This window comes from Typopeltis vanoorti, chromosome 24 (genome assembly GCF_054136105.1).
Source record: "Typopeltis vanoorti isolate ZY-2024b chromosome 24, IOZ_Tvanoo_1.0, whole genome shotgun sequence".
NCBI classification, from domain to species: Eukaryota; Metazoa; Arthropoda; class Arachnida; order Uropygi; family Thelyphonidae; genus Typopeltis; species Typopeltis vanoorti.
Window position 1 is genome coordinate 47677659 of NC_143572.1, and position 24095 is coordinate 47701753.

Below are 24095 nucleotides of genomic sequence, written 5' to 3' on the forward strand. Positions count from 1 at the left end.
CCACTAAGAGAACTTGTGCCACCTTGAAAATCATATCACGTCAGTTCAACACTTCATTTTCACGTTGTTGCATATTCCATTATTATATATCGGCATGTTTAAGTTTGGTTTTATTAGCGACTTATAATAGATAAAAACATAGCACGGCTCTTATCGAATAAGGCGCAATTAAAATCGTATTTTATCATAATGAATACAATGACATAAACATATAAAAAATATGTTTATATGTATTACATTACATATAAAAAATATGATAAATAGAAAGTGTAAAGAAGCAAAAGAACAATGGTTTACAGAGAAATGTAAAATCTAACAAAGACTGGAAGAATCGATAAAGCTTATAACATTATAACAGGAATAAGCCAGCAAAACAATACACGAAGGACAATTATCAAAAATAAACAGGGGAACATACTTATAGATAAGGAAGAAATTTCGGAAAGAGAAAGATGGAAGGAGTACTTAGAAGATCTATATAGCTGAAGAGATCTAGATGCCAAGGCTATAGAAGATGAAACAAGACTTGATATGGAAGAAATTGGTCCAACTATATTAAAAGATGAATTTGAATGGGCACTGAATGAATTGTCAGCCAACAAGGCACCAGGCACTGATAACATTCCCTTAGAATTAATAAAATACTCAGGAAACATAACTAAGTCATACCTTTTCATAAATATCATAAAGGATATTTATGAAACAGGGATCATCCCCAAAGATTTTACACAGTGCTCTATCATACCCATTCCTAAAGTAAATAATGCAAGTAGTATGGGTGGCACTTCTGACCAGATCAAGATCAAGATAAGATAAGGAATCGTGACGTGATTGGTTGATGACGTCATTGTGTGCATGGCTTCCTGGGTGTGGAATGTTTGGAATTTCCGTGTGGGCAAGTGTGTCACTGGCTTCATTTCTTGTGTTTTGGTTCGATTATGGGTGATGGTAGAGATAAGGATTCGTGTTGTGATTGGTGGTGCAGTTCTGACCAGATGAAGATCAAGATAAGATAAGGACTGGTGAGGTGGGTGTGTGTTGTTTTCAGATGTAGATAAGTGACGTCATTTTTTATTTGTAAATAAATGTCGTCATTTGTTATTTGTAAATAAGTGACGTTGTTGTTTTGAATGGAAAGGATGATATTAGTGGATAAGAAATCGTGTCGTGATTGGTGGGACACTTCTGACCAGATCAAGATCAAGATAAGATAAGGATTTGTGTCGTGGGTGTGTGTTGTTTTCAGATGTAGATAAGTGACGTCATTTGTTAGTTGTAAATAAGTGACGTTATTGTTTTGAATGGAAAGGGAAATATATGTGTGTATAAGTAATCGTGTTGTCATTGGTGGACACTTCTGACAAGATCAAGATCAAGATAAGAATCGTGACGTTATGTCTTTGTGTGGTATTTTGGTTTGGCTATGGAATTGTGGGCTATGTTTTGAGATAAGATATCTTTGAATTTTCCCAGGGTGGCACACATCCGTCATTGTCGTCTATGGGAATTCTTAGAGTATGTCGTGATGGCGGGTGTGATTAGATTTTTCTGAATAATTAATTATATACTAGTGTCACTCAAACATACGGTTTTTTTTTTTTTTTTTTTTTTATTTTATTTTTTTTTATTATTATTTTATTTTATATAGATGTTTGTACTAATTTTCCAATACATTTGGGGTATTTGTTTCCTGTTAAAGGGTGGGAATTCTTAGAGTAAGTCGTGATGGCGGCAGCCTTTCGAGCTTTTCTGAATAATTAATTATATACTGATGTCACTCAACACACATACTTTTTTTTTTTTTTTTTTTTTTTTTTTCCTTCTCCATACTGTATCCATCTGTATTTTCTTCTATATACATATTCTAATCAAGTTCATATTTTATTCATAATTCATCCGGATATTATGATTTGTCTAAAAAAGTAAGATAAGGAATCGTGACGCGAATGTTTGTTATGAGATGTAGATAAGTGACGTCATTTGTTAGTTGTAAATAAGTGACGTTATTGTTTTGAATGGAAAGGGAAATATATTAGTGTATAAGAAATCGTGACAAACATACAGTATTTTTTTTTTCTTCTCTAGATGGTTGTACTAATTTTCCAATACATTTCACCCCCCCCCCCCCCCACCCCCCCCCCCCCCCACCCCCCCCCCCCCCCACCCCCCCCCCCCCCCACCCCCCCCCCCCCCCACCCCCCCCCCCCCCCACCCCCCCCCCCCCCCACCCCCCCCCCCCCCCACCCCCCCCCCCCCCCACCCCCCCCCCCCCCCACCCCCCCCCCCCCCCACCCCCCCCCCCCCCCACCCCCCCCCCCCCCCACCCCCCCCCCCCCCCACCCCCCCCCCCCCCCACCCCCCCCCCCCCCCACCCCCCCCCCCCCCCACCCCCCCCCCCCCCCACCCCCCCCCCCCCCCACCCCCCCCCCCCCCCACCCCCCCCCCCCCCCACCCCCCCCCCCCCCCACCCCCCCCCCCCCCCACCCCCCCCCCCCCCCACCCCCCCCCCCCCCCACCCCCCCCCCCCCCCACCCCCCCCCCCCCCCACCCCCCCCCCCCCCCACCCCCCCCCCCCCCCACCCCCCCCCCCCCCCACCCCCCCCCCCCCCCACATTGATCTGGTCAGAAGTGCCACCCATACTACTAATGCAAACAAGTGTGAAAATCATCGAACAATAAGCTTAATATCACATGCTTCAAAAATACTACTCAAAATTATACAAAAAAGACCTAACAAAGAAGGTTGAAGAATATGTTGGCAATGACCAGTTTGGATTCAGGAAACAGTAGGGTACAAGAGAAGCAATCCTAGCTCTAAGAACAGTTATTGCAAGAAGATTGGAGAATAATCAAAATACTCTGATTGGAGAGATAGAAGGCTCATATTTAATCTTTACAAGCAGCAAGAAACCTTAATAGAAGCAGCCAGCAATACAACAAAAACCGCAATAGCAAAAATACGTAGAGGTGTAAGACAGGGGTGCTCTCTTTTACCCATATTGTTTAATCTGTCCATTGAAGATGCAATAAATAAACTGATAGAACTAATAGAAACCAGAACTAAGATAAATGGAATTGATATTAACTGGCTACGGTTTGCGGATGATATAGCAGTTTTAGCTGATAACAAAAACAAACTGAAAGCCATCCTAACAAAGGTGGAAGAAATCTTCACACAGTACAGCCTAAAAATTAATTATAAGAAAACAAAATTATTAATTACAAGTAAAGCAAATCCAATGAAAACAAACCTGGAAATAAATAATAACCTACTACAACAGGTATCCTCTTTTAAATATCTTGGAAGTCTTATTACAGAAGATGGAAGAAACCAATCAGATATTAAAGCACGAATAATCCTAGCCAAAAAAGCATTCTATAACAGAAGAAACATTTTTACCAGTAAAGGACTTAACATCCAGCTCAAAAAAAAGGCTAGTGAAAACATACATATGGAGCATTGCATTATATGGTTGTGAGGCCTGGACTCTAACAAAACAAGATATGAAAAAGTTGGAGGCATTTGATATTTGGTGCTGGAGAAAGATGGTGAAAATTAGTTGGACAGAAAAGAAAAGTAATGAAGTTCTGAATATAGTTCATGAAGAGCGGTCATTAATTAAACACATCAATAAGAGAAGCAGAAGCTAATTGGATACCATTTGAGGCATGGGGGACTGATTAGAGAAATAATGGAGGGGACTGTAGAAGGAAAGAGGACACGAGGCAGATCAAGAATTTCATATATAAATGACATAATGATGCTAACCGGCGCTAAGAGTTATGAAGAGATAAAAAGGAAGTCACAAGACAGGATGTTGTGATGTACTGCTATATTTACAATTATCGGATTGATGCACCAAAGAGAGAAGAATACAATGAGCTATTTACTTCTGTTTCGATTCCCCTAGAAAATTAACTTTTTATAGCTAAGCTCAGAAGACTAATAGCAGTAGTCTTCAAAGTACTGAAATCGTCGTCTGATTGAGTAACACAATACTTCCAAGCAACCTGGGTAAATTGTTTTTATTTACAGCCAAAATAACTAAGGTCACGCATGGGTCTCCACTAACTGTTAATTTCTGGCCAGTTATCAAAAACCCGAGTTTCCTTGTAAAAAATTTCACCTCAGTATAACATAAACATCATGTCGTTTATGACAGACATGACTTCGATATCATTAATAGTGTCATTCAGCCGCTTTGCATATAATCACGAGCCTAGAATCATTTACAACGCAATGCAATGTTTCGTAAAGTATATAATAAAGGATAATAGTTGTACTGAACTGCTTTTTCTAGTGCATAGTAATTTAAAATATAAAATTGAGTGATGATTATTTTAAAAGTTGCATGTTTATGAACCAAATACGCGATGTATAGTGCACTGCTACGCATACTTAAGAATCAGTTTGTTATATATACTCTGATCTAGCTAGCAAATCGATGTAAAATTCCGAATGTCATTGTTCGAAGTTTAAAATTTTTATTAGCGCACATTTCTATTCTTATAACACGCGTCATATAAAATAAAAAAAGTGCAATGTTTGTCATCTCTAGATAGCTTACATACTGTATATGTACTTCATCTCGCAACATGCACTGATTATGTTGATTAGAACGTTTATCAAACATGCTATGCACGAGAGAGAACGTGCTGTGTCATGCAAATTTACACGAGGTATTTCGAGTTAAAGGAGCAGAAAGATAACTAATGCAATCGCCAAGTCAAACACGAACATTGGATCACAGTAATTTAAGAACACCGATAAAAGATTTTAATTATTGATCTCCACGTATTAAACAAGATTTCGAAATAGACATCGAAAGGGTATTTATAAACACTGAAATGCTAGTAGATAAAAAAAAGTAAAATGTCAGCATTGTTTTTTGATTAATGATACCATATATTATATTAAGAAAATACGAAATATTTTTGTACTTCTGTAATGTTTTTATAAACCCTGTTTAAAAAAACTGCATCTACTCATTCAAGACCTAAAAATAAAGAAATATTGTTAATATGATAAATCCGAGTTTTTTTGTCATCTGATCGCCTTCCTTACGATACCAACTAGTGCACCATAAACAACACAAAAACATGAATTTGTAACCGACTTTAGTTCCATACAGAGCACACTCTGGTGGACAAGTAGAACAACAGAAGCATTCCTGTGGAAATCGACAAGCTGCTATTTCGGGATAAGTTGCTGTTCCAATATTTACACACTAAATGTTTGTTGAAAACAGGGGAGAATGCGGGAGGAGCATTTCTACCACAAACAATTTATTCAAACGGAAACATTAGTTGTCATTCTTGTTTTATTGAAAATAGCCTAGATATCACCTTTTCCGGAAATTGTGTCACCATTTGTGGGTTTATTGAATTTGCTGAAGGGCATGTGAAGGAAATGTAGCGGATTGACAGTACAAAAATTTACTGGAACCGCAGAAATGAGGTTAAATTTGGATTTGGGAACATTGAGATGTTCAATTCTCATTGTTTAGAACAAGTTAACTTCCGATTCACCTATTTAAAAAAAAAAAAAACTGACATAACTCCACCTGTGCTTACAGGGTTATTATCACATTTAATACTCTGAAGAGAAGTATGAAATAAATCAACATTGAGAAACAACATTACATGAGATACAGTGATTATTTGTAGAGGATCGATAAATACATCGTGGGTTTAGAGCCGTCTGCAAGATTGTTCTTGGATAAAAGCTAATATGGTCGAGTAATACAGACCGTCACTTTCGTATTTTGCTTCTTCTGGTGGCTCAGTTAACGCCAATATAAATTAATCAACACACACAAAATCATAAGTCACTAGATGCTACAAACAGTAAATATATAAAGTAATATGCAAAGCTGTTATTCTATGGATCGCTTTACAATACGAAATGTTTTTGGCTACAATTCTTTTGAAATTAAGTGAAAGCCATCATAATTCATATCATTGCCTGCTTTTTCTTATTGACAAAATCTTTAGTTTCCTAGCGATTGAGGTCTATCGAAACTAATAAAAAAAGATGGAATGAAATCTATAGTGCATTAGTGTGATGATAACGAATGACCACGATTCCGATCAAATAAATAAGTACGATATTCATGATATGTAAAAAGCCAGGATAAAATTAAGAATTAAAATAAAAGTGGATCGAACTAAAAACATGAACAAAAAGTTTAAGCTTAACTTTACCGTGATTTATTTCACTTTTAATCATATATTCTATTAAGATTTTCAAGTCCTTTAAATTGTTTAACTTCAAGTTGTCAGATTTCTTGGGCTTTTCATCATGTACCTTTTTAGATCGACCCACCTTTTATGACTGTTTCTATCCTCGCTTTTTACTTATACCATATTTATTCATTATTGATTTCGTTGATCGGTATCATAGTGCACTCCATACAATAAAAGCTTTGCTTCTGATTTTATACTAAAAGTTACAGAAAGAAGCTTCATAAACCATAGATAATATATATTATTTAACATATTATTTAATATATATTACCGAGTCTACAAATTTCTTGTGAGGTCTGCCAGATTGTATTAAGATGGTGTGTGTGAGGTCGGTAGTACAGTATCAAAAAGTTCTGCTTTTTGAAACTTAATACGAAAATGCAAACCATTTATACAATATTAATGTGTTCATTACTACTTCGACGACTCTTCGAAAAGCCTCTGTGCTCGAGAGTATGAGTGACTGGCCAAGCGGATTTCGCTTCTTCTCTTTAATAAGCTGCGTGTTCGAATCCTACCCTTCCTAGATGGGATTCAAACTTAGGTATCTTCAACTGAAAGGTATTTGTCCGTACCGAATTAACTACGTTAACTCCCGTGAAAAATATGGGATGTTTTTTTAATCTTTCACGCATGTGAGTCACTTTCTCTTTTTAAAGAAAAAGTTCGCGTAGTTCACTGCATAGTGAGGAAGGAGAGGTCTGAACGACTTGAAAGTATCATAGGAATTCTATGAGATAGAACGACCATGATTAGTCCTAGACTCCAAAAGGAGTAACATTAATTTAATTATTAAAGTAGAAAATAATTATATTAAAGTGGGCAATTAATGAGAATGATAAAAGGAATTTATTCCTAAAATATATGGCTTTAAATCATCACGTGAGTACGGCTGAGTTTGTTAGTGCTGCCATCTATCGGTATAGTGTTGAATCAAATTATGAACAGGTACATTGAATTATAATTTTAAAAAAAATTTAAGTTCTAATTAAAAAGAAAAACTTAGCTTTTATAATCCTATAGATTACTAAAAAAAAGAAAAATTTGAAACCAGCTTGAATGTAATAAAGGACTAATAATTGTAATTCAGTATGAAAAATATAATTTAAGATTATATAATAAAACTTATTCACGTCACCAAGCTTTAGCGAAAAAAATCTCCTGCACTGTAAGGTTCAGGTGTACGTGAAGGAATAACTTACAAGGTTCGTTCTTCTAGTTAGCAAAACCTCACGATTAGTTCTTGTAAGGTATTCATGGCGACCTCATGAATTTCCTGCAAATAGTTGAGCCAAGCTGAATTAGATCACCCCCCCCCCAAAAAAAAAACTTATGCAGTTTAAAATTTATTTACAAATTACAACTATGTTGACGTCCGTACAACAGATTCAAGAAAAAGATATTTTTCTGTCAACAAAAAAGCATATATTAAAGTTCTCTGTACATTCCACACAGTCACATTATTTCCATCGTGCTTTGCGTGTTCGAAGACAGTGAATTCAAATAACCCGCTTCCTTTAGAACGGCAGACGGCTTTCGCCTTATCGTGTTTGACCTCTTTGTTCGCGTCTTCAGTTAGTCATCATTATGGGGGAGGGGAAGAAATCTCCGAACACTTCAAGTCTGACATGATGACATCCCCATTCTCCCTGCGTTTTCATCCGTAAATAGCACATCTCCGGGGCCAGCGTGGGCACAAATTAAGATGCCCACCAACCTAGTAGGGGAAGGTTTCCAGAGATTTTTTTTTTCCGGTCATCACTTTATCAGACCCCTGTAACCCTTCGTATCCATGACCTGAAGGATGTTGTCCTCATGTAGACGCCTGGTAGATTGGGGTCGGCACAGCGTATTCCGTGGGAAACGGTCCCAGCAAGCACCCACCGTTTATCATCTTGTTTCACCATCAGTGGACCACCGGAATCTCCCTAGACAATAGAAAAAAATTTAACCATGTTTGATAATTTGGGTATACTTTAATAATCGTTTTTTAATTAGCTGTAATTCGTCACGTAAATTACAAAAACGCAAAACTCACCTCACACGAATCCTTTCCTCCTGTAGTATATCCTGCACAAAGGAAGTTATCCTTGATAGGTTTCATATGACCGGCTGCTACGAACATTTGCTGACATTCATCGTTGGTGATTATCGGCACCTGAACTTCTTGCAATACGTTTGGAACCTCACCGCCTATGCAAATAATAAGAATCAATTGACTTTGAATTTATTAACGTACACACATAGTACATATGCAATAGATATAATACCAGAGAAGATAAAATACTAGATACTGTAATTGCATATTGTAATTACTTGTTAATATTAATATATGGTAGTAATGTGACAGATCTAATACAAGGCGAGACAAAATACAATATGGGATGATACAAATTAGAACGAAATTTCACGATACAGGATGAGGTGATTAAAATAATGCAAGAACAATACGATTTATAAGCCAAAATTTACATGTACTGTATATGCACAAAACACGAAGGGACTGCCATTCGGGTTACTAGAAAATAAAATACACACATTGAGGGTAGGTACACAGTATACAACAGATATTTACTTGTCTGTAGTTACGATTACACATCTAATAATTTATGTAATTATACACATTTATATATTAAACTATGTATAATTTTAGGTACATAATGATTGTTTCATTTGCTTGAATGTCATTGAATTACATGATACAGTTCCTCACTTGTTTTAAATAGTAAATCAGAATATTGACTTTACATCGTCAGGTAATTTATTAATTTTATGGGGTTACATGTTGAAAAGATTTGTGGAATACCTCTGCTGGCTATCGGTACTAACAAGTTATTTCCACAGCACAGATTTTAATCACAAGCGAATTTTTTTTTTCTTAAGTATAATAAACCAAAGTCAAGTTCCCGTAATGGTAAGATATCAAAAGCATAGTACACATCTCTTCAGTGGACTATGACAAAAGACAGGGAGTGAGCATTGTTTTGGATTCTTATCAGGGACAGTAGGTTATTGTAATAATCTCCACCCCATCGAGTAATGCCCACTGGAGTGAAGAATTTACCCCACGAATAGTATTAAGGCATCTCAGGAATGCTACTAACACATTTTTAACATAATAGATTCTGTTATTTAATATAACATGGGAATTCTACTTTAGGTTGCTGTCGATATTTAGACCTAATAACTATCTTATCGAGGGTTTTTTTTTTTTTTTATAATAATCGACAGACGACATACGTTTTGCCATCGCAATGTAAGTTCGTGCCATTTTATCGATAGATGGCGATCTAATTTATTTGTTAATCTGAAGTACATATATTTTGGCTTACCTAAATTGATTTTAAGATGACACCATTTGTTTAATTTTATCACATCCTGATTTATGTGGTCTTCTAAATGCATGGTTATTAACCTTGTTGTAATCAGCAAAGGACACTACATTTGCCAAATAAACTGCAGCCACACAGATTATTTACATAGATCCTTAAGATACGCCATATTTTATATTTCATTGTTATGTATGTCACAGTTAATGAACTGTTTTGTGTTAGCTGAATACGATTTAAACCAATTTTTTGTAACACTTCTGATGCTATATGTTTGCTGTAAGATTAGATCGTGATAGACATTCGAATGCGTCGGAGATGTTTACAAAAATTGAGTAACTATTGTGCATAAGTTACTTATGCACTATAAGTAACTATTGTGCATAAGTAACTATGCACAGGTACAGAGTTGCTTATCCATGATATGTCACTCATGTAACTTGCCATGTCCACAAGATCTAAGTTGCCACTACTATAACTGATAAATCGATATGAGCACTATTATGACGTCACTGCCATTTGAGAATGTAGATATTGGCATTTTATCTCGGATTACGCAATTAGCTAGTTTCCCTATTCTTTAACTTGATATAAAGTGATATATTTTCCTTTAATAAGTAAACTTTTGTGCAGTGCGAACTAAACGAGTATTTTTCTGTTAAATAGATCAGGAAATGTTAGCTTTAACGATGACTTCCCTTAATCCGATAGGAATATGATACACGCCAAGTAGAATCTTTTTTTTTTTTTTTTTTTTTTTTTTTTTTAAGCTTAACCTTATGCTTGTAAGATCGCAACAGGTGAACCGAATTCCGCATGGCGAGTTTGATGTTGCATTACTTGACAAATACAAAGACCATGGACCGGCTATCACAAGGTGTACCCATCCCGCAGGTTCTCTTATTTGGTATGGACAATGTGTTTCTTGAAGGGATGGAATGAAAAAAGTAGATGACAAATTGGTGCGATAAGTTTAAACTGTATGAAATGTTGACCAACAGCTGCTTGTGTGTTCACAAGTTGAGAGGAAAGCGAAGAAATATCGTTGGTTACTTCGGCGGATCAGCGCAAAAAAAAAACAAATCTATAAACGACATCACGCAGAAATAGAGTCTATGAGAACTGAAGGGGAGGAGGGATCTATTAAACCGATTGTCCTCTTCTGGATAACACTGCCTGCTCATTATTAGGAAGGTTCTTGCTCGTGCTCTTTCCTAAATGTGTAAACAACAAAGCTGGGCTGATATACCAAGTGTAAGGAGTTGTGCTAGCAAGAAGCAGTGTTTTGGACAAAAGAGGACCAAGTTTATTTGTTTTAGGCTGAGGAGGCTGGAGATGTAATGTGTTTTTGTACCAGGATAGCTAGATGTAAAAGTGAATCCAAGAAGAAAAAACTTCTTGGATTGAATATTATCAGAGGAAATGGGTAGGAATGTAAAATCTCTCTCCTTCGAGAAACGAGTCATGATTGCATTTTATTAGCATTGAACTCACTAGAGTGCCTTCACATTTCTTGAGAATGGTTGAACATCAAGAATCAGTTGGGCATTATAAGGTTTCTCGAACGAAAAAGAGTGGGATGTATTGGGGTCAGCAAAACTATTGATAGGATTGGAGGTTAATGAGAGAAAGTGCATCGTTAACATATAAATGTGTTCTTGAAGTCAGAGAAATGGACCGGTTGCTTGATTGTCGCCTTTTATCCCCTTTCTAAGGAGGGCACATAACGTGAAGATATCTTCAAACCTTGAACTATAATATTTGAAAAATTTCGATCTGAAATCCTCAATGTATTTGCCTGGTATTGCAGAATTTTGAGTAACTAGCTCAAATTAGTAAGGTGTAGCGACAGTAACGATTATTATGACAGTATTAAGGTGTACTTTTCGTACACTTTAATACGGACACTGTCTCCTCCAATTCCCATCTTACACTTGAACGTCTGGGCATCGGGGTGTCAGTATGAAAGGAGTTCGATCGAGTTGAATGCTTTCCCTTGGAAAAAATGTATGGTTTTCGAAGAGATTTTGTGATTCTTCTTCAATGTGATATCAGTATTTGTAGAGAATGAGCCACTATTCTGATGGGTTATATAAGAAAGCCCGATGTTTTTTTTAGATTCTGAAGCAGGTAAAGGTGCCAAGAAAAGCTTGCTACTACTGTCATTCCACTAAAGTAAATTCTTACCGATCGAGATCTGAACAGTGTTAAAAGTAAAATGGAAATTTCCCACTTTATTTTTCACGAAAAAAATCGGCAGCATTGAGTTAATTTTCTTAAGAACATACTAAAAGTTATCTTTACTTATTAAATTTCAATAATTCAGTTTGATCTAAATAATTTCTCACTTTTTTAAAACTATTCATGTGTTGATAAGAAAGAATTACTTATTTCCTATCCCCTCCTATCAACAATATAAATCATTTCTTTTTCGCCTTTGATAATTCTGCATTATAAATCACACTTAAAACAATAAAACGGAAAAAAGGCAGCATACTTGTATTAAAAATAATCTTATAAAACTTTCTACGTATGTAAAAATTCAAAGCGACGATTAGTTGATTTGGATCAACTTCTAATGTACGCATTTGAAAATATGGATCAAACTCTTTTTATATGCCGCCACTCCCATATGAAGAAGGGTTCCGTAAGTCACTAAAGAAAACCATTACGTTTGAAATGTAACAAACCCGTATGAAAAGACTACGACAGTCCAACACTAAAGATTTTATTACAGGTTTTCCGCCAACAATTTAGTCTGTAATCACCTGTGTCTTAAAGAGCTCCCGCTGGGGCATTTTCCTGGAACTTCCATTGCACACACCTGTTAGTGAATAGGAAGAAACAGCTGTTGACATTTGCAGCAAAATTAAATGTGTGATGAAATATTCTGTTGTTCTTTCTCGTCACCTTCGTAATCTCAAATTTTTAAGGTGTATAATACAGTATGAATGCAAAGAAATGCAATTTATAAATCATAATTACACTGATAGACTTTTGTTCTGTTGCTTGGGATAATAAATTCCCTCCTCAAAAAAACCTACTGAATGTTCTGTACATGACGACATTTACAATATTCTATATTCTTCTTGATGTTTCCCAATGACTTTTGTTTGACCTTTTACACGTCACTCGGCTTCTCTTCATATGCATGTGGCGCATGCTCAAATACTTCATACGAAACGTGTATATTGCTCTGTTACTGTAGGGACAGTACTCATTTTGCAATATCTCCGAGGAATGGTAATAATTTTCACACGCATTTATTAGCAATTAACATCAAATTCTTTAAACAGATGACCTGTTTAAACCAGAAGTAAAATTCCTCGTAAAAGTTCAGTGCGTTATTATATTATTTGTTAAATAACAAATATAATGAAGTACAGAAATATTAATTTGAAAATGTTAATAAATATATATAAAATTGTTCACTTCCGACAATAGATGTCGCTGTTAATATACCATGTGACAAAATTTCCCAACCGAAACGCGTACTGTGCTCCCAACGCCATTTTTCTTTGAATTGTAGATACGGGAGGTCGAAACTTGTCTGCTCTGTCCTTTTCATTAAAGCGTCGCGCGCGCACGCGTGTTAATGATATGAGGGAATTATATATCATGAATCAATGATATATTAAGGATAGTGAAGGCTTATTTGTATTATTTCAACTTAATTTTTTCTTTTATTTGCTTGCGATATCCGGAGGTCACAAGACACCGAAAATAGGTGTAAAGAGTATTTTTTGGGGAAATTGTGTATATTTAAATTATTACTCATCAAAAATGTTATGACTTTAGGTTTTTCTTTTTAAAATCCCAATTGTACGATTAAATTGTTTTTATCAGCATTGCGAACATTTTCAAATACCCTAAAAAAAAAAAAGTACTTCATAATACTCAGTATCGTCAATAGATGTCGCCGTTAACTTACCGTGCGACAGTTTACCCCAACCGGAAACGTACGCTACTCTTCCAGTGAAATTCTCCTTCGAGTCAGGTAAACATATTGGAACGATGTGAGGTTGAAACTGGACTGGTTTGTCCATTTCCAGCAAAGCTATGTCGTTATCGAAGGTACGGGCATTGTAGTTGCGATGCACTACCATTCGTTTGACTTTTCGTAGGGCCGGTCTCAGAGATACATTTTCACTTCTACGAAGGTCATGTTGGCCTAAGACCACCACGAGGGAAGACAGAAATCTGAAACGGGTGAAAATTAATTATACGAATGAGAAGGTTATATTAATTATAGGTTATATCCATGTTATTAACAAGATAATTTATTACAATAGTTTATTACCTTGTTTTGGGTAAAGAGGGGCACATCCATACATTGCTTTCTTAAAATACTTTAGTCTTGATTACTTTAATCCAGATTTACTTTAATCCTATTTATTAATCCAGAATTTCATATTCTTAGCGGATCGGTAGAAATCAAAAAGATTGTGCATTAGCTAGTTGATTTTTATTTTAGTTGATTTCTATGTAATGTCAAGGCACGCAAGTTTGGGCAGTTAAGGTTTAAAACGTTTTTGGTTGTAATTTGAAAACAAGTTCAACTGTCGAGTGATTTTTTTTAATAAAAAATTAATTTTTTTCTTCCTTAAAAGTCTTAAAAGGTCTGTGACCTTTACCAAGAAGTAGTCATAGTGAATGTAATTCATAACAGCGTATAAAAGGTTGTCCTATTGTGAGATTTCGTTATGCACATGCGCGTCAACAAACCGAAATAACAGTTGTAAGTCGTGACCTCGGAAGTAACTTATGTCAAGATGTAACATTACAACACGAATTTGCTGGAGTGTCACTTCTTTCTATTCTCGTGTTTTCGCTTCTTTTGCATAAGAGTTTGTAATAAACTGAAAAAGTAACATTTTACCACGTTGATCGTTTAAAAGTGAATACTTCACAAATTTAAAATTTACAAGCCAATTTAAATTAATGAAAACTTAATATTTACTTACTAAACAATTTAAAATAAAGAATTGCGTTAAGAATTGTGAAGTCATGAAATTAAAACACGAATCTTTTATGAAATTTTTTAAAATTGAACGGGGAAAAAAACTGTTGTGATTTTTGAGGGGTTTGAGTCTTTGCTAGGGTTTATGATAAAGGGAAGTGGGCTATAAAATCGGAAGAATATTAATATTCTTATTAGATATTTAAAAATTAAACCTCACCCTGGTTGGCAATGTCCAGCTGTCAGAACATAGGTGGCGCTGATCAGCACTCCTCCACATTTGTTTTTGTGATATAAGCCTAACCAACCATCTTCTTTGACCAACACTTGCCAAGGCCATTTACCAAACTGGGCATCCCGTCCACCAACGATTCTGGCCGATGGAGTCAAAGAGCGAATTCCACAATCTGTTGGAAAACATTGGAAGATTAGCTTTTTAGTTTTATAAATGATTTTTTATCGTGTAAACTGAGAAAAATGCCATCTATTGTCCAAGAGACGAACTATCAATTATTTCTACTTCACATATATTGCACACCTGCACAACCCGTCATGGCTCCACTTGTAAAAAAAAAAAAAAAAAAAATAGCACTAAAAATATAGCCTTTTCCTTAATCGTTTGGTGCATTATTTGCACAGCTGGCAAAAAGAAATATCTAGTACGTCTGTGTGAATGAAATTAAATTTTACATCGATGTTTTTATTTCGATGTTTTCCACCTGTATTTTTATTAATAAAAACAAACATTTTCAATGCAAACAAACAAAAAAAAAAATCAGCTAACGCCTTTTTATATTGTAATAATTTTATTGTTGACTAATTTTGTAAAATACACTTCCTTGTTTAAATAAACTACTTGGACATTAACGAGTCTCGTGGCTGTGTAGCCACATGCTTTTGTTAGCAGTCGACTGTTTACATTGTTACCTCAAATATTTCATGACGAATTTAACTTTGTACTACTAGTGACTCGCGTCAATTTAACACATGCACGCCTGGCATCAACAGATAGAGTTCCCTTTAGTAAATTTATGTACAATACATACAAATACGTTACATACTGATGACCGGTTATCAACAAGTGTCGAATCTGAGAAACTTTTCCAATACTGAATTAATTTGACGAAAAATAAGGCCACATTTAGGGAACCACATACACGATAAGTTATGTATTCTACGCTCTCATTTTAATAAAAAGGTTTGTTGCTATAACAACAAACGCGCTATGCGAAGCAACACAAGAGTGCCGAATGACTGATACATGAGAAAGAATCCCTTCAATTTTCAGGACCTTTTCCCCAATGAATAGCTAATGATGCCGTGTAAATTTACGTTCATTTAATACAGAACAGATCATTGGCTCGACAGATGTGTGTAGGCCCTGGAATTTTTCAGAAACTTCTGCCAGCCTTCCTTATTCATTGCTAAGTAGCTCCAGTTTTTAACTCCCAAAGTCTTAATATCCTGGATCACTCCATCTTCCCATCTCATTTTAGGTCTTCCAGTATTCTATTTCTTTCTGGCCTTGCATTGAATATCAATGCATATAACATGCCCTTCCCAACTTAATCTATTGGATTTAATGTACTTAATGATGACTGACTTATTAAACGATCATCTGTATAATTCATAACTATCTTTTTTGCTTTCCACATCCCATTCTCTTGTACTGCTCCAGAAATGTCTGAGAATCCTTCTTTCAAACAGACCTAACAATCTTTCATCTGCCATCGATAATCCCGTTTTCAGAGGAATAGTTAACACTGGTCTTATAAGCACCTTGTACATGGTGGTGTTTTTTGTTTTCTTGAGATCATGTGACAGTATTTCCTAAGTCCACAGAGGCATCTGTCTGAGAAAGAATGCGTTTCTGAATCTCAGCACTGATGCCATTTTTATAATTAACTTCTCTTCCCAGGCATATAAAGCTATGTACGGTTTCAAATATATATATAGAAACTAATTTCCATTTGAGAAGGATCATCATAAGTTTTTGTTACTGGCATATATATTTTTTTTTCTTGCTTAATCTACACATGCATCTTCTTCGCTGCCTTTTCTAAACGATAAAGTTTCCTTCGTTGTTTTTTGTGTCCTTCTTATAATATCGATATATGCACATGCCAGAATGTGTATTGGTTTGTAGAAAACAGTTCCTCTTGTATTAATACCCGATCTCTGAAACCTTTTCAAACACTATAATAAAGAATAAACAAGCTAATGAATTCTCTCCTTGTCGAACACTATTTTATATGTATTGGATCAGAAATATAGAACATATGCAGAAAAATAATTTTCTATGTATAGTTTAGCGTATGATACTTCCTATACGACCAAAAACTATGACATAAAAGAAACTGATCTAGTTTTATGTGGAAATATTACGGCGTTTTTAGTTTTAGAGTAGAAACTCAAATTATTCATATTTGTCATTTCTGAGTGCGTAGTTTACACAGTTTTATCTGAATATAACATAATTCGAATTCATGTTCTTGCTTGCAAACTTGCTTCTAACTTGTCTACTAGTGGTTTAAAAAAAATCGGTGATGAATGAAATGCAAATAGAGCAGTAAAATCTAAGAGAATGAAGCCAAGCCTGTTTTATTTATTTGAACGGAGGCAGTCAAAACGAACGACTGGGGGGGAGGGGAAGAGAGAGAGAGAGAGAAGTGGGAGGGGAGAAATATCACAAACATCTGTTGTTGGGAGGAGGCGTTATACACACTAACCGGGTTTGATGTTTTTATGGGCTGTAGTCAGATAATTAATTCACGGCTAATGTTACAAAACAGTTCATGCGAAACCGATCCTAGGACTAGGTGTGCCGTAACTCCGACAGTCGGTCAAACGAATGCGTTACATAATTAACAGTCATGCTTGTATTGTCAACGCTGCCCTACTTCTTACCTTTGCGATAGTCCCACGTGGGTTTCTTAGTGCTTTTCACTAGGTCAGGATGGGGTGTGGTGGATCCTCGTGTACTCCACGACGGTTTTGCTGACACAGACTGGTGAACCGTACTTGGTTTTCGGGTGGAGAGCAAAGTCGGTTTGGGAGATGAGGTCATTGTCAAGGTGATCGATGTGGGTCTGGTCCTATTAGGCAAGTTAAGCTGAGGAGTTTTGTTATTAAGTTGGTCTTTCAATCCTTGGAAGTGGATCACTACCGACGAAGGCAACCCACCACTCGATGTGGAGGAAATAGACTTAGGTGGGGTCGTACCTCCGAAAAGGGGTCTGAGAGTAGTAATCACATCTCTTATGCTACTGAAGGTTGATGCAGACGGAGAAGAATAAGGTGGTCCGTAAACCAAAGCGGGCCTTGCTGTGGTCGTTGCTTTTACTGGGCCGATGGCTGTCCACGTTATAAGTTGTGGATACTGTGTCGTTGGTGACGGCTTTTTGTGATAGGTTGATGTTACTATTGCCGTCTCTACACTTTCAGTGATGTGGTTGGTTTCGAAAGCTGGAAGAACTGTTGGATTAGCGGAGGAAGGTAGTTTGCAGCACGTGCCAAAGAGGAATCCGTCGGCACAAGTCGCCAAAGGAACACCATTGCTGGTAATACAGTCCCACCTGAACACGCACACTCCAACCATCCCTGACTCGTCGAAACATACCTTCTTGGATAGCTGCAAGGCTCGACCTACGCACAAGACAAAAAGAAGCGATCAGAAATTGCCCTAAACCTAAGGCTAGACATAATTAAACAATCAGAGCATTTACAAGCTTTCTAAAATCAGAAAATGCAAATCAGTTAAGTGATAAGCCATTTCTAAAGCTCCATAATACACAATCTAAATACTTTTCTCACATAAGAATATCGATAAAAGGTGTAAACAAAGATAGTATAGGATCAGTAATTACTGGTAAGGAAAGCCATAAAATTACAGTACTACTAACGTTTACATTTCGTGTTTAAAGTTATCTCAGGACTATTTATTTTATTGACTTTATTTTATAAAATGAGAAGCTTAATGGTTAATTTTTTTTCCACATCAGACCAATATAATATTTCCTTACTCCACAAAGCGACACTAATATATATAATAACGTCCAAAATGAAACTAAGCTGTCTTACCTTCAAAGCTGTTCTTTCCTTTTTCTGTCAAAACACATATACAAATAGCGAACAAAATCAGTAGGGGGCGCCACTGTGTTGATGTACCCATAGGGATTTCTGAAATGATTTCAATAATGGTTCAACTTGTGATTTGTATTACGTTTTTATTTCAGATATCATAATTAAATGAAGCTCAATTCTAGACATGAATTACTTTTGTAATGGTTCGAAGCAGTCACTGTTATTGTGCTTATCTGATAGTTGCCTATATTATGAGATAACTGTTCAATGAAAAGTATACAAGGCAGAAGAATTGAAAATAGGCGCATATCATTGCATTAATAAGTAAGGCAATATTGTAATCGTTTATAATTTTGAATACCGTATTTGTTGTATTTCCCTCGCAATCCAACGGAAATTTGTGGATTTATTTGCATTACCATCTTAAATAAATTGAATACGAGACCGATTCACATAAATGAATTGTTTTAAAAGGCTAAAACATCATGTATAAAAAGAAAATTTTTATACAAATTCTATCGACTATCACTAGCTTCTTAAGAAGGAGATTGCCTTTAGCTTTAGACGTACTTATTCAGTTGTTCAAAACCACTGGAAAGAAAACCGAATTTCTTTAACCACACCAAACAAAAGGCACATAATTTCGATACTTGAAAACTGTGTAAATATTTATGCAAAGGGAGGGAGGGGAGGTTAGTTGACACTATTAAAACAATTTACAGCAAGCGTCTGTTGTGCTCTACTTATTCGCAGCCATAACCACACGAGTAGGTCTACTTACATGGATCATAACGTGTTCCTTCCAAACTATAAGCGACATCCCTGTTCTCGTCTTGCCTGGTTCACTAAGTTTCTCGCCTTCCTAACCTCAGTAGCTTACGGGGTATGCTACCCTCTCCTCTTCCTGCTGTTTTCGCACAGCTATCCCGTCATCACTCATACAACCGTTCACGTGGTAGCGTCTCTTCCGGCTCACCCCCAAGGCAGTAGAGGTTTGTTATTAGTTTTTGCTCGAGTCTCACCACCCTGCTTCTTTTCGTAAGCCTCAAGCATTTCTTGAGAAAGGAATGTCGGGTTAGGTTCTTAGTATACGTGGGATAGAGAAACGTAAAAGACGGTCGTTAATTTTTGGGGGAGTGTTTTTCTTCTTTCCCCTCACTACGTCTTCCCATGGTAACAAAGTAGATTAGTCCAAATATATTCAGTTGCCACAAGAAAAAGGAAATAATCAGGAAATAAATAAAAAAAAAAAAAAACGAAAGACACAGAAATGCAAAGTGATGTAAATTTCAATAGTTGGTGAATCATGCTATGACGTATTTGGTGTAAGAGGTGACGTATGTGGTTTGTCTGTGTTCTGATAATGCATGTATTAGCTTCTTATCAGCTTTAATACCACTAATAATGATAATAATCAAGAATCAGTTAAATCAGTGTGCTATTTCATTCCTTAGATGAATAAATTACAAAAATTAATTTTTTTTGTAATTGCTGAGGTAGAAATGATTACACTGAACACATCGGGTACAGTATTCCAGTACCATGTGGGAGGTACATAAAAGTAATGAGAGTGGAGGCGATTTTTTTTTATTATTCTGTTTCATCATATCACAAATTTTTTAAGTCACGCACCGTTTCTACATCGTGACTAGTTTATACGTGCCGACAGAGCGCCACCTATTGTATGAAAAGATCTTTAACATAGCTAGTAACCAAAACTACTGTGACCGTCTATCAATAATAATGACTGTCGACATTTGCAGAACATAGCCGTCTCGATGGACATTAATAAATCAACTCATTTGTTAGCATTGCTCTGAAATGAGGTCAATTATCTTTTTAATATTTGAACAGTAATCGTCAACGCATACTAGCACTAGATAGATTAAGTCTAAGATCATCTAGAAAGAAGACACTTGTTAACATGCAATTGGAATGCCTGTAGGCTGGAATTGTTTAGAATATTGCTGTACGTAAGAAGTATGACAAAGAAAGGAATGGATGAAGAAGAAGAAATTTCAAGAAATTGTTTCACGTTTACGAATATTTTGAATGTGAATTTGTTGTCATCTAAGAGAACAACTAACAGCTGTCATGATTACAAACACCGACTTACAAACTGAAAGAGAAATAGTTTTAAACTAATTGCACACTTTAAAGAATTTGTTTGTCGTAAGTTTCTTTTGTCGAACTGGTTTTCTGATTATCAGTTTCCCACAAACGACTAAAAAACCCGTTCATTGGCTGACCTTTCTTCGAAGTGTTGATGACAGCGCTGATTACAGTCTGAGGGTTTACGACCGGATAACCTCCAATACAGAACAGTAATTTGTGTGACTCTGCTGTTTGAATTAGAAAAACGGGATTCCTAGACTATCCTAGTATTGACAGGAAACAGAAAATTCTTGGGAATTCCCAAGGCAAGGCCCATATCTTTTGACGCTTTGCTTCACTGTACTCACTACTACAATTATGGTGCGAGACTGATTAAGTGAACTGCATGAAGAAAAAAAAAAAAAAAAGAAAGAACCGAAACAATTCAAAACACTGGCTCCTCTCACACCACATTCTTCGCGTCAATGACTCAGCCCAGCTTAAAGAATCTTCCTCCCCAAAACAGCAGCAAGTACAACTTACGGACATATTCAGTTTGTTGTGTCCTTCGACTAATTTAGTTTTGGTTCAAATTTCACAATTTTTATCTGCCCTTTTAGTGTTTTGTCAAGCCTCCTATGGGTCATATTTTTCATTAACCGTGTGTATGAAATATGTCACTGTGCCATGGCAAAGTAAATCACTCGCTAAAAGTTTGAATTAGAAACTAATAATAAAGATTTGATCTACTTTTACTACGTTTTGCATAACTGACTTTGGAATTAATCACTGTTCGTGAGATCAGTAATTAGCATTATGAATATCTTCAATTTTACTATTTAATATTGAGAGATTTTTAAAAGATCAGAAACAGTATGTTGACTGAATTAATTTCTCAGTGACACGTAAAACACTGCGGAAATACTCCATTCAGAAAGATACTTTTCCCTTGTTATTTTTTATTTGCGAATTACGTATTCAGTTTCAAATCAAATGTCATTAGTTTTATGAAATAATTACAATATGCATTCACTTGAAGAAACTAATCTACATAACGAAAAATTTGAAGAGAATCGGAGAATAATCTTTTATATCATGGTGTAAATATTTTTTAAGACACAAAACAAACAATTTGAAATCCACAATACTTACACCTCCCACTGATTTGCTGTACACGTTTCATGTAAAATCATGAGTACAAATTGCTCTTCTGCACGGTGATGTTATCCTGCTGGCAGGTACGAGATCCAGTCCCGTCACTTGAAACATACCTCCTTAAAAAACTAAGCGATGTAATCCATAGTTTTAACATTTAGAAAAGTGCGAGAGAAACGCAAGTCATAGGCTGCATGTTACTCCTCCAACACAGTGTTTATGTGTGTGTGTGTGGATTGATGAGAAACTCAAACGAAATTCTGATTTTCACTTCCCTTGTTCGCAGTGTGATGGGACAGTTTGTATCGTTATGGTTTGACCTAGCTTCTCCGTGATGCGGAACCTCCATTGTGTTTAGCAATACCCAAAGACGCGCCGCATGCATTCAATACATCCTTGATAAGGTTGGTTTGTTACCGACAATATGCGATCAAAAAGCTACAGTTATTTTGCAAATGACTTGTGGGGTTCCTCACTTTTCAAAAGACTCGCTTCAGGGCACTGGCACGGTTTGGTGCTAAAAGGACACCTTTAAACACTTACATTCGGTATAAATGAAATAAACGGGGAAAAAACCTGTCTTGTCCGGCAAGCCCACCTATATGAAAAACAAGGTCTTTGACCAGGATTTCGCTAAAGTATAAAATTATTTCTTTTGTGCAGATTCGTAGAAAGAGAGTTGTTTGGATCACAATGGACAAGTTTGAGGGCATGCCGCTAGCCTAATTGATATACAGACCGCACATTTGTAATTATATTAAATTCATTTGAAAAATTTTGTTTGAACCAATTTCCTTGTTACCGGTTAAATTAATGCGCTCAACTATGTTGTATTTTTATTTCTGGATGATCAATTCCGTGTTCAGAAAAATTTCATTTACATTCTTACATTACTTACACCGCTGTTCGTAGTAAAGAGGATATCCTGACTTTTTTTTAAGGGTGAGGTCAAGAGATGTTCTTTTCTTCTTGTTAAGGTGTCATTCAATCGGCATTCGACTTTAAGATAATAAATACTTGTTTCCCTTTTCAATTATTTTCAGAAATATTCTTCAATTCAGTTACCTTTGGTTGAAATATTTGTTAGAGTTTTTAAAACAGACTCTCATTTAGATCCTCGATTCAACTATCAGAACGTAAAGTACGGATGACTTTACGACAACCATTTTTGGTCCTGTTTCGAAAATTGTCCCATTCTGTCATTTTATTCTGCACATAGTCCAATACAAAGAAATCAAGAAAGCAAAAGCGTTTAACGATGTATTTACAGAATTCTCAAAGTTTCTTCAATCGGCAATCTTTGCTGATTCCCAAATAAAGGGCACGTCGCCTTAAGGAATGAGCTTAATATTTTGAAGGCGGACGTAGTGTTTGGAATTGACAAATATTATATAGAGACATTTGCATAGCTTAAAGTTTTCCTTTCCAGAAAATCAAACAAATGATCTGTAACCTTCTTCCTATGGTTTTAGTTTCCCCTTTCGCAATGAACCTTTCAGGCACTATTGGATTTCCGATTTCCTAACCGTTATTCTAGGATAGAGTGGTTAACCCCATGCGTATAGTCATAGAAGGTCACGGAGTTAAATAGCAGAATAAACAAACCCAAAGCGAGGAAATGCGATAAATCAATTTATTGCAAGCTTTCAAAAGCTTAGCGATCAGTGATGAGGAACGACCTCAGTCTCTGTGTGTCTGATAGGAGAGCAGCCTAAAACACGAGACCTAACAAGCTAAGACGTCACCTTCTTATGGTATTTTGAAATTGAAGAGAAACCCAGAAAACTGTACGAGAGAAAAATTCAAGAAAAAGGTCTAACCCAGTAGGATATTTTGCTTGAAAACCATTAAATTCCAATTAAAAGTCTTTCTGGCATTATACGGTGGTATATCGAATTTGAAATTATACGTTTTAATGGGCATCTTAATTATAAGAGTTATACCTGAAATTATGCATTTCCTCGTTAGATTAATTAACTCTTCAAATAAGTGAGATTTATAACGAAAACTCACATAGGATTTGGAACACTAAAACAGATGGCCTGAATATACAGTACATTGTTAATAATGTTCTGATTGACAGTTCCATCTTTATGTTCAGTGAAGTGTCTGAAAAGTGCACACCATCCAGAATCACGGCAGGCTCGGAACGAAATTCTGGAAAGCAACGCGTCCTAGGTGGCCGAGTGGACAGCTTACCCACTCTCCAACCAGCAAGCTGCGAATTC

At 36.1% G+C, this 24095-nt stretch overlaps 3 protein-coding genes across 3 annotated transcripts in view; 1 reads left to right on the forward strand and 2 right to left on the reverse strand.

Annotated features, from left to right (window-relative positions):
- Positions 1–24095, forward strand: part of LOC150093165 (trypsin-1-like) — a 379787-nt gene that overhangs the window by 240502 nt on the left and 115190 nt on the right. The gene's annotated exons all lie outside the window — the stretch shown is intronic.
- LOC150093169 (serine protease filzig-like) lies at positions 7703–17812 on the reverse strand. The gene is made up of 5 exons (XM_090413883.1): positions 17443–17812; positions 14756–14942; positions 13507–13775; positions 8285–8439; positions 7703–8174 (listed from the first exon to the last, which is right to left on the reverse strand). Exons 1-5 carry the CDS (start codon positions 17600–17602, stop codon positions 8013–8015), a joined length of 933 nt encoding a protein of 310 aa, XP_090270009.1. The 5' UTR covers positions 17603–17812; the 3' UTR covers positions 7703–8012.
- LOC150093170 (uncharacterized) lies at positions 17605–19441 on the reverse strand. The gene is made up of 4 exons (XM_090414168.1): positions 19400–19441; positions 18616–18714; positions 17758–18180; positions 17605–17630 (listed from the first exon to the last, which is right to left on the reverse strand). Exons 2-4 carry the CDS (start codon positions 18704–18706, stop codon positions 17605–17607), a joined length of 540 nt encoding a protein of 179 aa, XP_090270294.1. The 5' UTR covers positions 18707–18714; positions 19400–19441.